The following is a 14,514-nucleotide window of genomic DNA, read 5'->3' on the forward strand; positions in this document are numbered from 1 at the left end:
CAATTAGCATGCTAGCTATTCTTGTTCATCCGACTTTAGTTTTGAGATTTTGGCAATGAAGCCAATTTTTGCCAAAATCTCAAACTATCCCTTTAATATGAAGGAAATTACAGTCATTAGAGCTAATTCAATGTTTTTTTTCTGTAATGAAAATTCTTAGGTGAGCCGTCTAAGTGGTGATTTTCGGGATGGAAAAACAGTTTCAGGGTCAACCTAAATGACCAAAATTCGAAAGGAACTCGCAAATCTGAGCTATCATTTTTTGCAGGTGCATGGTAACAGTTGAATAAGATGAGAAAAAATAAGAAACACGCACACTGCTCTTGCAGTGATACTAGCAAGAGCAGCTTTACGTATCAGCTTCAAGGCCAGAAAGCATGCAGAAAAGATATTGAACTATATATATATATACACTACCGTTCAAAAGTTTGGGGTCACTTAGAAATGTCCTTGTTTTCCATGAAAACATACATGAAATGAGTTGCAGAATTAATAGGAAATATAGTCAAGACGTTGACAAGGTTATAAATAATGATTTTTAATTGAAATAATAATTGTGTCCTTCAAACTTTGCTTTCGTCAAAGAATCCTCCGCTTTCAGCAATTACAGCCTTGCAGACCTTTAGCATTCTAGTTGTCAATTTGTTGAGGTAATCTGAAGAGATTTCACCCCATGCTTCCTGAAGCACCTCCCAGACGTTGGATTGGCTTGACAACAGCTCAATAGGGTTGAGATCCGGTGACTGTGCTGGCCACTCCATTGTAGACAGAATACCAGCTGACTGCTTCTTCCCTAAATAGTTATTGCATAGTTTGGAGCTGGGTCCTTGTCTTGTTGTAGTCATTGTCTTGTTGTAGGAGGAAATTGGCTCCAATTAAGTCCACAGGGTATGGCATGGCGTTGCAAAATGGAGTGATAGCCATCCTTCTTCAAGATCCCTTTTACCCTGTACAAATCTCTCACTTTACCAGCACCAAAGCACCCAGACCATCACATTGACTCCACCATGCTTGACAGATGGCGTCAAGCACTTCTCCAGCATCTTTTCATTTTCTCTGCGTCTCACGAAGTTCTTCTTTGTGATCCGACCACCTCAAACTTAGAGATCCATCTGTCCATAACACTTTTTTCCAATCTTCCTCTGCCCAGTGTCTGTGATCTTAATCTTTTATTTGCCAGTCTAAGATATGGCTTTTTCTTTGCAACTCTGCCTAGAAGGCCAGCATCCTGGAGTCGCGTCTTCACTGTTGACGTTGAGACTGGTATTTTGCTGGTACTATTTAATTTTAATGAAGCTCTAATGTACTTGTCCTCATGCTCAGTTGTGCTTCGGGGCCTCCCACTCCTCTTTCTATTCTGGTTAGAAACAGTTCTGTTCTGTGAAGCAGTAGTGCTGTACACAGCGTTGTACGAGATTTTTTTCTTGGCAATTTCTCACATGGAATTTTTTCAGAACAGGAATAGACTGATGAGTTCCAGAAGAAAGTTCTTTGCCTCTGGCCATTTTGAGCCTGCCATCGAAGCCACAAATGCTGATGCTCCAGATACTCAACTAGTCTAAAGAAGGCCAGTTTTATTGCTTCTTTAATCAGTACAACAGTTTTCAGCTGTGCCAACATAATTGCAAAAGTGTTTTCTAATACTCAATTAGCCTTTTAAAATTATCAACTTAGATTAGCTAACACAACGTGCCATTGGAACACAGGAGTGATGGTTGCTGATAATGGGCCTATGTACGCCTATTTAGATACTCCATTCAAAATCATCCGTTTCCAGCCACAAGTCATTTACAACATTAACAATGTCTACACTGTATTTCTGATCAATTTGATGTTATTTTAATGGACAAAAAAATGCTTTTCTTTCAAAAACAAGGACATTTCTAAGTGAACCCAAACTTTTGAACGGTAGTGTATATATTAAATGATACCATCTTTGAGAACTAACAACCAAAGAAAAGCTAGACAGTCAGGGAGAATAACATTAAAAAAAGGGCATTCAACCCACATGCCCATTGATTGTGTTATAACGTTTGAGCAGAGGAACACAGCATTAGCCATGGCAAAATGCATATAATTGCAGGAAATTTGATTTGAAACTACATTACGCTGAGATTATCCTCACTGTATTTGCAGGCTTTGAGGTAAGTGTTACTAAATGTGTTTATGGTATAAAATGTGCATTCTGTAGTGTTTATATTATGGTCTGGCTCGCCTAGGTTATACAAAACACAAGCTCTGGAGCTGGGCCTTGATGAGTTCCACCTGTATGTGCGCCCGGAGCAGTTTGAGTTTGCTGTCCAGAGAGACAAGGCAGAGCATAGACCTCTGTTTGTTACGGCACTACTGCAGGACGACAGCTGTTTGGACAGGTACCCTCCTTACCCTGTTACGCTGCTAACATAGATAGATGTGCAGCTACCTTCTTTTTCTTTCTTAGTAAATTGTATATCTACAGTAGGTCTTGAAAAATAAGGGAACTATTAACAATTCCCTTTTTTGACAATGTAACGCTAATGCTTATAACAATCATAAAAAACCTTCTTCTCATGGACTAAAAGTCATATTCACTCCACATTTGGTCTTTGGACTCCTCACAATAATAACCCCTAAAGAGTTTGAGAAAATAATGTTGATGCATTCAAATGACCACACTATACCACACTATACGCTAATTTGCTCAAATGTGCAAGAAATACTTCAAAAATCTTCTTCTCGTGAACCGTAGACCAAATGACACCCAATTCTGATTGTAGGCCAATGGTACATGTCTTAACTTAGTTTGAGAAAAGCTAAGGGATTGGTCAAAGGATGGCTGAGGTATTAAAATTCACTCCAGATGTTGCATTTAGACTCATGAGTTCCTACGTGATAGAGCGCTGGCTTTGTTATCCATCTGATCATGTGCCCTTTCTGTCATCCTGTGAACCCTATTTATTGCTGCTCGCAGCTATATTCTTATGTTTGTTATTCCCGACTCCTGTAGGTACACTCCATCTAAGTTTCCACTGAGCATCCAGGAGCTTGATGAGAACCAGATTGGAAAATTCAGCTTCTACTCTGAAGAGACAGTAGTGCATGTAAGTTCAACTGAGACTTTGGGCCTGATTCAGAGTTGAGATAAGAGGGCACAACCTTTTATGTAAATCAATGTCAAGAGAGAGTCCTGCCTTTTTATGAAGCGATATTATAGCTGTTACCCATTATGATTCACACTTGATCTTATAGGGGTCACCTCAGTCCCGGTCTTCTCTCTCCAGCTCATGAATAGGTCAGGCATAGAGAACCTGCAGGTGACCCTGGCCTGTCAGGTGACTCAGAAGAACGCTCTGATTGGTGCAGTGAAGCAGGCGTGTCTATGTTATTGGTCAGAGACTTTCACAGGCTCTCCAGAGGTACCTTACATCACTACACATATACTTTAATCCAGTGGCCTGTTTGCTGGGATCAAATGACTTCTCTTTCTCTCTCTTTGATTTAGGTTCTTTGTTCTAGTGGCGATGCAAGCTCCTTAGCTAAGCAGGGTCCCAAAGTTCGCAAAGATACAAGTGAACCAAAGATAACTGGTGCAGGAACCAGGGAGAGGTGAGTTGGAGGGTCAATGAAGGCCATGTTTTGTAATTATCAATATTATTACAGTTAAATATAATTATTATGTCATGTGATTTGACTGTTGTGTTTGTTCAGGCTGACCGAGGCGTTTGTCTCCATCCAGCTGGAGAAAGTGGGTCCACGAGATGAGATGTTGAACTCTTTCGTAAAGAGGAGACAGATCATGGGTGTTGTGATGATGAACCCTGTAAGTGAAATGTCATAGAGGTCAGAGGGGGCAGGAGCTATGTTGGATCTCAGATATTACTGTTTGATTGTTTACCTTCATGACCTTCTCTTTCACCGCAGGATGAAGTAGCAAAAATCAAGAGGATGCTGATTATTGAGTTCTGTCGAAAGTATGTACATCTGTAGTAGAAGTTGACGATCATGATTGCCATGTTCCGACATGCTAAAGTGAAGCTTCCTAGCATGACTCATTTGGAAGAGTTTATTCACAGGAGACCCGATTGTTTCATCACATTTTGGGGACTTTATTTCCCTGAAGTCTGACTTTCCTCCAGGTGTACCTGTAACATGTTGTCTGTGTCTGTCAACTTTTTCCTAGATTCAGTTTGCGCATGTCCCAGTGTTGTGTGAGAGGGCAGATTATAGGCCTGTACCACAGCCTGACCACCTTACTGGACGAGCTGCCAGACATCCGCCAGTCCCACTTCCTGATTGGCCAGGACCATGAGTTGAAAAGCGATATGGACTCAGGACTAGGTGTTCGTCCTGACCCCAGGTAAGACCAGTGTGAGAGAGCATGAAATTCAGGGATGTAGTGGTAAAAAAAATTGGTGGGTAAACATCCACTACATCAATGATCATATAAGAATACTTGCTTCAGAAAACCTTGCATATGTTGACAGAGAGAATATTTTAGGAGTGTGAAGACACCCTGTGGTAGTGTATTTGCTCAGTGTCTCTGCGGTTGGAGGTCAGAGATGATTTTTGTTCCACTTGGTTGGACAGGAAGTTCCAGCGGCGTCCCAGGCGCCTGCTGTCAGCCGACGGCAGAATGTTCCTCAACCTGTGGTTCCTCCCCCACTACACTGAGGTTCTCCTCATGTTCAGAACCCTGGAGGACTCGGTGAGAGGCTCTAACCTGCTTTACATTGTGTTAACCTACAGATGGACACAGACACATGCATGGAGGAGTGGATTCAAATTAGATTTGGTGATATCAGTCAAAAAACAAAACCATGGCCTTGCTACGTCTCTGTCTATCTTTCCTGTATGCAAATGAAAACTAAATCCAGAACAATGGAATGTTTCTAAGACTCTAGATCAGGGTTTCCTAACTGGGGTTTTATTTGGCCACATACGTTTTCTGAGGATTTTTAAATTTTTTATTTTACATTTTTATTGGTGGACATAAAAGACTGTAGAAACACCAGGAAATCACCTCCAAGTGATTTTAATGTAGGAAATCTGTTCCCAAGTACTCCCACTCGTAATAGAGAGACACGTGATCATATGCAAACGTGAGCAAGGTTTGAAATCGTTATCTTTTAGTCAAATATTAAATCTGTTTGGGTTTATTGCGGTCCATTTGCAGTCTACAAACGATTTGTAATTATGTTCCGGGCCGCCCGACCACCCGCACATTTTTTTAAATCAGCCTTTGGCTGATTCTAGTTGGTGATCTCGGCATAGAGCACGTTGATCTTTATCTTGAACTGGTTTCCTTTTGTTGCATAACAGGCATGTTGCCGGGCTCTTCACCATAGTCTGGAGATAGTGTCTGCCCTGCATGACATCATCTATTACCTGGTCAGTTTCGCCCGACTGGGGAACCCAGGAGTCTTCAGCTCCAAGAGAGGAGGAGGAGCAGGAGGAGGAGAGCTTACAGCTGACTGGGGCGGCGCTGAAGGCATCGGTATGCATTAGTCATAAACAGACCCGTGGTTCCAATGCCTCAGGGGGTTAAATCATGGTGCAGGATTGTGAGTTTGATTTCCCGCATCGAACACATATACAGTACTATCTGTGTCACTGTTGACAGTTCTGTAAGTCACATTGGAGGAAAGCATCCGCTAAATGACCATGCTGTTATTGTTAAGGTGCGGAGCTGTGGGAGATCCAGAAACAGGTTGACTCTCTTTGTGACCCTGGTAGCCCTGAGGCTGTGGGTCGCCTGCTTCAACTACGGAGACACGTGCTCTTCTTGCAGTACGACACCGCTGTGAGGCACCTCATCAGGTGAGTGGAGAAAGGTAGAAGATGTTGATATATGCCATCAGTGAGCTGGTTTAGATAAGTGTAATGGAGTATGAGGGTTCCTAGCATAAGAACCAGACCTTGGTCAAATACATTATGTGTCAACAATAATGTATGTACAACAACAATAACTTATTATGTGTCAAACGCTTGAGCTTGATTTAGCTAAATCAGTTCAATGGGACCAATGGAAATCAAAAGTGAAAACACAAAGTATTTGATATGCTCTCTCTCTCTCTCTCTCTCAGAGAGGCGTTTCTCTCCTCTGGTAACATCGTAGCCTATCAGAGCGTGAGTGACAACATGGGACACGCCCTCCCTGCACTGAGTGATAGCGTCAGAACCAATCACAGTTCTCTACTGTCTTTACCAGAGCCAATGGAGCCTCACAGCCCCCGGGTTTGTTATAAAGTTTACACTTCTAAAGCCCAGACAGTGTTTGTGTTACTATCCAGAGTAAATGGGAAACACAGTATAGTTAATGCTACTTTTGATAGTGTTCTACTGTTCAGGCAGGGTTGAACTTTTAGACAATTGTGAGGTCATCATGTATTTGTGCTCTCTAGGCTCAAAGGATGTACCCATGGAGAAGTTTTCTGGTGTGTCATGGATTGCACTCTGTAGACATTTGGGGCATCCCACCCATTGAGTACTGCATGCAGGTAGACTTCTACTCTCCTTTATGATATTTCTTGTTTTTCCGTTCTTACTAGCAAGTGATTTAGCAAATAGAGGCAACTAGAAATGATCGCGATAGTGATTGTTTTATCTATTTTGGTTGAATGCATTGTAAGCTGCTCTGGATAAGAGTATCTACGATGCTAAATGACTATATTGTGGGTGTTCATGGTCTTTCTGCTGCTTGTAATCCAGCTGTGTCTGAGTGGGCTGGGTGACCGCAGCAGGATGGAGGCCAATGGAGCGATCCTGGGCGTGTCTCTACTAATGGAGGATGTCCTGAACAGCGGAGGGAGAGGGGCAGCACCGCTACGTCTCCATGACAACAAGGCGGGGGACTCACGTGGAAAGCCCGAGGAAGTATATTTACATACGTGTTAGAAGATCTTTTCTTTGGGGTGTGTTAAAATATATGGGTTACTAGGTACATAGTTGCATTCAAAACACATGTAGGCCTAAACATGTATGTAACATCTATGTTTACCGGCAGAAAAAGCACCTTGTAAGCAACGCTGTGAACATTTTTTTTTTTTTTGCACTGGCTGACAGTATTGTTTCTTAATACTAGGAGGATGGTAGCAGTGTGGATGACAGTGTTGATGAAGAAGAGAAGGGGATCTCCTCTGCTCCCCTCCAGGACCCTCTCCAGGACCCTCTCCAGGTGCTGTCTGTGTTAAAGGGTTTCCTGCTCCTCACCAAACAGCTGGAGGTGTTTAAGGAGAGCTGGGGAAGGCGACAGCTAGGGGTGGAACAGATCAATACCATGAAGATCCACAGGCACTTCTCAAGACTCTACAGGTTAGTTAGTATTGCCCACGAAAAAGTTTTTACTTGATGTGATATTCTGACATACCATGCAATACATATTTCTTAATTCCATTCTTTTACTTTTAGATTGTATTGTATTGTTGGGAATTGTTAGATACTACTGCACTGTTGGGCTAGGAACACAAGCATTTCGCTACGCCCGCAATAACATCTGCTCAATATGTGAATGTGACCAATAAAATGTGATTTGAATACATGGGGGGGGGGGGGGGGGGGGGATGATGTCGTCTCATCGTTAATATGTAGCTCAGTGGGTCTCATGCTTCTACATTTCAGAGCAGACATCCAGTACCCAAGTATGAGAGCCCTGGCTCAAAATATGGGTAAAGAGAAGGACTTTGAGGCTCTGCTGTCTGACAGCCAGCCTCTACTGCCTCCTGCAGGAGCTTCCGAGGTTCACATCAAGAGATTCCAAGTACTGTACTACTGCAGCACACCATGATAGCTCACTCACACACCTGACCTCTATTGGAATCTTTTAACACGGTTTAGTGTGTATGTGAATGTGACCAATACAATTGGATTTGTTTTAGTTTAGGTAGAGAGTAAAATGTACACTGAGTGTACAAAACATTAAGGACACCTTCCTAATATTGAGTTGCGGCCCCTTTATAACTCAGAACAGCCTCAATTTGTCAGGGCGTGGACTCTACAAGGCATCGAAAGGGTTCCACAGCAATGCTGGCCCATGTTGACTCCAATGTGTCAAGTTGGCTGGATGCCCTTTGGGTGGTTCCGTGTGGCTCAGTTGGTTGAGCATGGTGCATGCAACGCTAGGGTTGTGGGTTTGATTACCACATTGGACCAGTATAAAAATGTATGAAGTCGCTCTGGATAAGAGCATCTGCTAAAATGTAAAAGTGGGTGGTGGACTATTCTTGATACACACGGGAAACGGATGAGTGTGAAAAACCCAGCAGTGTTGCAGTTCTTGACACAAACTGGTGAGCCTGGCACCTATTATCATACCCCGTTCAAAGGCACTTAAATCTTTTGTCTTGCTCATTCACTTTCTGAATGGCACACATACACAATCCATATCTCAATTGTCTCCCGGCTTAAAAATAATTATTGAACCTGTCTCCTGCCCTTCATCTACACTGATTGAAGTGGATTTTACTGGTGACGTCAATAAGGGATCATAGCTTTCACCTGGATTCACCTGGTCAGTCTGTCATAGAAAGATCAGGTATTCCTAATGTTTTGTACACTCAGTGTACGTGATCCAACTTGAGTGTTTTATCAAAATGTACACACATAATGTCTGATGGACATAAAAGCCACTGTATTCGTGTAACAATCCATATACCGTAGTAGTCTGGGATCCAAACTGAAGCCACGCTACGTTTCACTATTGTTCCACTTCACGAAATAAAGCCTTGATTCAGGTTGATTCTACCTTTTTTTTGCCATTCGTGCTGTTGTCTGTGCCTAACCATGTTTGTACCACGTTTGTGCTGCCACCATGTTGTGCTACTGCCATGTTGTGTTGCTACCACGTTATGTTGTTGTCATGTTGTGTTGCTACCATGTTCTGTTGTCGTGTTGTGTTGCTGCCATGTTGTGTTGTTGTCGCAGGTCTCTCTTTATGTCGTGTTTAGCGGTGTCTCTCTTGTCATGATGTGTGTTTTGTCCTACATTTTTTACTTGGAATCCCAGCCCCCTTCCCCACAGGAGGCGTTTTGCCTCTTGGCAGGCCGTCATTGTAAATAATGATTTGTTCTTAAATGAACTTCCCTAGTTAAATAAAGGTTAAATAACACTTCTTTTTTTTTTTTTTAAAGGTTGGAACCCAGACTAGTCGAGTAGTGCTACAGACTGAGGAATAGGTTATAAATTGTGTAATGAAAATGAGGATAAACATGAACATTGGTTTCTCTGTTGACTCTATGCATGGTGGCTCAATCAGTTTCTACGGACTGAGCAATAGGTTATATCTGTAATGTGGCAAACAAGATGATGAGGAACATCTCATTGAGTCTGTGCATGGTGCCTCAGTTGCTCAGGCTGCTGGAGAGTACGGAGTGTGATATGATCCGAGCGGTACAGAGGAGGATCACGAGAGAGCTGACCCTGGTGATTTCGGAGCGGGCACGCCAAGACACAGGCCTCCCCACAGGTACACCACCCACCTCTCAGGATGTCTCACGACGACAGTAACCAATGTTGGATCTGGATTTCTGTTGTTGTCCTTTAAAACATTTGAAGATGTTTACATTTTACTGAGTCGAACGATTCTAGGTGTAATGGTTGACTAATCACTGTTACGACTGTCGTCCAGAGTTGTGGAAGCAAGGCCCCATGAAGCACAGTCTGTCCCCAGAGAGACCTCAGTTAGTGGAGCGCTTCACCCAGCAGCTAATGGAGTGTGCTGAGCAGACGGCGGAGGGACAGGTGAGAAACCCAACACAGAATGGACAGACAGGCAAGACAATAGCCCTAAAACAATGGTCCTTTTTCTCAGAAAAAAAAAATAATTAAAAATTGGCAGTCACAGGTTCATAGGTTCCAAGCACCAAGAACGTGAGAACAGTTTCATGACAAACATATATGTTATACGTCTCCTGCCAGCTGACCTTCCCCGCGGCCCCCCTCCAGCGGTGTCTGTCCACTCTGGGCCGCTCTGTGATGGAGAGAGAACGCAGCAGCTTCCTCCTCTACTCCCAGTTCTATGAACAGATCTTACAGCAGGAGAGCCAGCTGCTCTACCGCAGAGAACAGGTATCCTACTCTACTGTACTTCAGCAGTTCAGCGCATAAGACGTGTGTCAAGATATGCAATGCCTTTTTTTCCCATTGGTAATACAGTATATGTGTGAACGACTGGGATTAGAACCTCTGGGAGATAACGCTAGTCTTCCGGTGTCGGGCAAGGTTGGTTATCACGTGAGCAGGGTTCCAAACCGGTTTGATTCCGGGGCTTTATACCATTCATTTGCTAAACTGCACACAAACGTATCTTTAAGTTCTTGCTTCTTTGACTTCTCTCTGTACAATATTTGTCCTGCAGGATGTGAAGAACCTTGAGGCGTCCCAGTCCCAGACCATCAACCCTTACAGCGAGGTCAGTGGGCTCTGTCGTGGGATGATGTTGCAGACCACAGCCCTGCGTACCCGGGTCACCCAACTGGAGGAGGAACAGAGAGGTCTGGAGCAGCAGATTAGCCTAAAATACAGACAGCGCTATGACTCCCTGGTCCGACAACTTTTCTCCACCTGCATTCAACTGAAGGTACGAAACGCTTTTAAAACCTTTTATCTTTTTATCATAACGGTAACTATCTAAAGCCTGAAGGGTATAATGCATTATGATGCTGTTAGAATGCATTATAAGACTTGACATAAGCATGTATGAGCACCTTATAGTCTCTTAGTAACACCTCATAATGGTCCTGACTAACTTTGATCCACAATAACTGGTTAATTTGGAAAATAGTTGGTGTTTGGTTGCATCGTACTTTTGACCACATCACTGCCACACTAAAAGCACCATAACGCACACCCTCTCGTCTTTTTACTTTATTGTTTACTTGGATGGATCACAGGCCAGGCTTGATGAGTACCATGTGCGAATGGACCAGGATGTTACTCAGCTGGTGAGCAAAGTGAGGAGAGAGGGAGTGGATAACATCATCAAGCTGAAGAAGTTTGGCTCCACTACAGGCAATGAAGCTCTTCTTACGACACAGTCGGAGGTGAGACGATTGGGGCCCAAAGTTGTTTTCGAAGCAAGTGACTGAATTGTGACTCAGCTGTTTACAGAATTATTGCATTCATGACTAACAGATATTCTCTTCCTTAATCTTTCTTCTTCCTCTTCTCCTCCATCAGAAGCAGGAGCTCCATGACCTGAGCATGGAGAACAGTCTGCTGACTGGCCTGCTGTCTAAGGTGAAGGCACTGGGCCACTGGAGACAGGTGGTTGGACAGGGCAAGCTTCACCGTAGATTGCTCCACAGCCAGCAGGTACGGTTTGGAGGATTGGAAAGGAGTGTCCCCAAAATCACACAAGTGTATTGACTTGCAATGACCGTGACATCACGGTTGTTTTATGATTTGACCTACTTAAGTTGAATGCACAGATGTTAACCTGTGCATAAGAGCCTCTGCTAAATGATTGTAATATGAATACAAATGTAGAGACTCATGGATTGCACCAGAATTGGCTGTGGCTTTTCATGTTTTTTTGCTGACGTTTTGTGCGACTGTGACTTGTGTTGTGTCTAGAGGGAGATGTCCTGTCAGAGGGAGGCACTGCAAATGAAGATGATGTCAGAGGGTGAAGTGATCGTACTGAAGCAGGAACTGGAAGTCACTCAGAGGGCCATGACACAGTGTCAGACGGAGTACAACTGCACCAAGAGACTGCTCAGCAAACAGGTCCTCCTATCCTCACTCTGACTCATTCACATGCATTTCTTTCTACAACATTACAGATAACAAGTGGAATGAATCTTCACATTTTCTTCTCATTTTACATCATTGTAAATAATGTGATATTTTCTGTCGTAGCCGATTTAATAACCAGATCTAGAGATATTTGCCTGTCTGGTCTGACAGTAGAGAGATTTTTATGCCCACAGAGCGCAGAGCTCCATGAGGTGAGGCATCACTCTGCTCAGGAGGTCCAGAGCAGACAGGAGCTGGACAGCTACCACCTGCAGAGCCTGGAGCAGCTGAGAGAGGGCGTGGGGGACAGAGACAGACAGCTCCAAGACCTCAGGACTCAGCTGGACAGGAGCAGCAGAGACAGACGGCTACTGAGACAACGCAGTGCCAAAGACATCAGACAGGTGACACTCGTTCTCATCCCTGCAGTACAAACACACCAACACATAATATAAAATGATCTGTTCTAGTATTACTAAAACAGACATCACCCGGCTTGGAGGACCATAAAACAGAGATGGATAATAACTTAAGTTCCCAGACTTTTAAACTATTACATTGTACACTGCTCCAAAAAATAAAGGGAACACTTAAACAACACAATGTAACTCCAAGTCAATCACACTTCTGTGAAATCAAACTGTCCACTTAGGAAGCAACACTGATGGACAATACATTTCACATGCTGTTGTGCAAATGGAATAGACAACAGGTGGAAATTATAGGCAATTAGCAAGACACCCCCAATAAAGGAGTGGTTCTGCAGGTGATAACCACAGACCACTTCTCAGTTCCTATGCTTCCTGGCTGATGTTTTGGTTACTTTTGAATGCTGGCGGTGATTTCACCCTAGTGGGAGCATGAGACGGAGTCTACAACCCACACAAGTGGCTCAGGTAGTGCAGCTCATCCAGGATGACACATCAATGCGAGATGTGGCAAGAAGGTTTGCTGTGTCTGTCAGTATAGTGTCCAGAGCATGGAGGCACTACCAGGAGACAGGCCAGTACATCAGGAGACGTGGAGGAGGCCGTAGGAGGGCAACAACCCAGCAGTAGGACCGCTACCTCCGCCTTTGTGCAAGGAGGAGCAGGAGGAGCACTGCCAGAGCCCTGCAAAATGACCTCCAGCAGGCCACGAATGTGCATGTGTCTGCTCAAACGGTCAGAAACAGACTCCATGAGGGTGGTATGAGGGCCCGACGTCCACAGGTGGGGGTTGTGCTTACAGCCCAACACCGTGCAGGACGTTTGGCATTTGCCAGAGAACACCAAGATTGGCAAATTCGCCACTGGCGCCCTGTGCTCTTCACAGATGAAAGCAGGTTCACACTGAGCACATGTGACAGATGTGACAGTCTGGAGACGCCGTGGAGAACGTTCTGCTGCCTGCAACATCCTCCAGCATGACCGGTTTGGCGGTGGGTCAGTCATGGTGTGGGGTGGCATTTCTTTGGGGGGCCGCACAGCCCTCCATGTGCTCGCCAGAGGTAGCCTGACTACCATTAGGTACCGAGATGAGAGGAGGAGATCCCCCAGGAGACCATCCGCCACCTCATCAGGAGCATGCCCAGGCGTTGTAGGGAGGTCATACAGGCATGTGGAGGCCACACACACTACTGAGCCTCATTTTGACTTGTTTTAAGGACATTACATCAAAGTTGGATCTGCCTGTAGTGTGGTTTTCCACTTTATTTTGAGTGTGACTCCAAATCCAGACCTCCATGGGTTGATAAATTTGATTTCCATTGATAATTTTTGTGTGATTTTGTTGTCAGCACATTCAACTATGTAAAGAAAAAAGTATTTAATAAGAATATTTCATTCATTCAGATCTAGGATGTGTTATTTTAGTGTTCCCTATTTTTTTGAGCAGTGTATGTGTCCCGTAGGTATAAACTTGGGCCCAGCCTTTCCTGGTCAGATTATATGGTCATGGAAAATCCCTGGCCCTGGGAATAATTTATCTAAATGTCTATATTCCCCGATGAAGGGAGCACATTTACCGTAAATTACACAGAGCAAGTTTAGATCATTGGTGTAATGGTAATAGACATTAACCCAGGCACCCACTGTGGCTTTAGGTGAAGGGCCAGCTTCATCAGGAACGCAGCCTCAAACAGGAGGCTTTCCAGCGGGTGGACAAGCTGCAGAGCCAGGTAGAGGACGTTGAGACTGCTCTCTCCAGGTGTACCTACACAGCAGGTAATGGCTCAGCTTCAGTGTGTTCCACACACTCCCTTTCCATACAGCAGTAACTTACTATGGCAATGGTTTTCAATCCTGGCTCTGGGGACCCAAAGAGGTGCATATTTTTGTTTTTGCCCTAGCACTACTACACCTGATTCTACACCTGATTCTAATAATCAACTTGTCATCAGGCTTTGATGATTTGAATCAGGTGTGTGGTGCTAGTGCAAAAACGCACCCCTTTGGGTCCAGAGGATGAGGATTGAGAACCACTACGCTATGCAGTTCAAGAGTAGTGTACTGTATGTGCCCAGTACAAAACACACTGTTTAATGAATAACTCACTATGCTGCAGCTAGCCATTGATTCAGCCTGTGCTCTCTCTCAACAGGGCGACGCAAGACATCCTGTTACACTTTCCCTCACAACAGATCCAGCATCAGAAACCCAGAACACGCTGGCCCGCAGCAGGACGATAGCAAGAGGGATTCTACCACCCAGCTGGAGAGACCCAAAACAGTGAGTATCTCTTCTTGGCATATTACAGCCTAGTAACCAGTGAACTTTTGTGTGGCTTCGTTTCCCCAATAGAATTGTATCGTTTGTGTGTTTTGTC

General features: G+C 44.1%; 1 protein-coding gene across 1 annotated transcript in view; it reads left to right on the forward strand.

Annotated features, from left to right (window-relative positions):
- The window catches only part of si:ch73-242m19.1, a 28,921-nt gene that overhangs the window by 13,390 nt on the left and 1,017 nt on the right, over positions 1-14,514 (forward strand). The window contains exons 18-42 of the mRNA XM_036955494.1: positions 2,220-2,372; positions 2,987-3,080; positions 3,261-3,395; positions 3,482-3,585; positions 3,688-3,799; positions 3,901-3,950; positions 4,160-4,336; positions 4,567-4,684; positions 5,299-5,473; positions 5,658-5,796; positions 6,063-6,213; positions 6,381-6,476; positions 6,688-6,852; positions 7,061-7,290; positions 7,597-7,735; positions 9,319-9,439; positions 9,602-9,714; positions 9,892-10,041; positions 10,331-10,552; positions 10,866-11,015; positions 11,152-11,286; positions 11,548-11,700; positions 11,904-12,113; positions 13,793-13,913; positions 14,290-14,417. Of these exons, the coding sequence (XP_036811389.1) occupies positions 2,220-2,372; positions 2,987-3,080; positions 3,261-3,395; positions 3,482-3,585; positions 3,688-3,799; positions 3,901-3,950; positions 4,160-4,336; positions 4,567-4,684; positions 5,299-5,473; positions 5,658-5,796; positions 6,063-6,213; positions 6,381-6,476; positions 6,688-6,852; positions 7,061-7,290; positions 7,597-7,735; positions 9,319-9,439; positions 9,602-9,714; positions 9,892-10,041; positions 10,331-10,552; positions 10,866-11,015; positions 11,152-11,286; positions 11,548-11,700; positions 11,904-12,113; positions 13,793-13,913; positions 14,290-14,417 (3,541 nt within the window). The remainder of the gene's footprint in view (positions 1-2,219; positions 2,373-2,986; positions 3,081-3,260; positions 3,396-3,481; positions 3,586-3,687; positions 3,800-3,900; positions 3,951-4,159; positions 4,337-4,566; positions 4,685-5,298; positions 5,474-5,657; positions 5,797-6,062; positions 6,214-6,380; positions 6,477-6,687; positions 6,853-7,060; positions 7,291-7,596; positions 7,736-9,318; positions 9,440-9,601; positions 9,715-9,891; positions 10,042-10,330; positions 10,553-10,865; positions 11,016-11,151; positions 11,287-11,547; positions 11,701-11,903; positions 12,114-13,792; positions 13,914-14,289; positions 14,418-14,514) is intronic.

Source organism: Oncorhynchus mykiss, chromosome 19 (genome assembly GCF_013265735.2).
Source record: "Oncorhynchus mykiss isolate Arlee chromosome 19, USDA_OmykA_1.1, whole genome shotgun sequence".
In the NCBI taxonomy this organism is placed as follows: domain Eukaryota; kingdom Metazoa; phylum Chordata; class Actinopteri; order Salmoniformes; family Salmonidae; genus Oncorhynchus; species Oncorhynchus mykiss.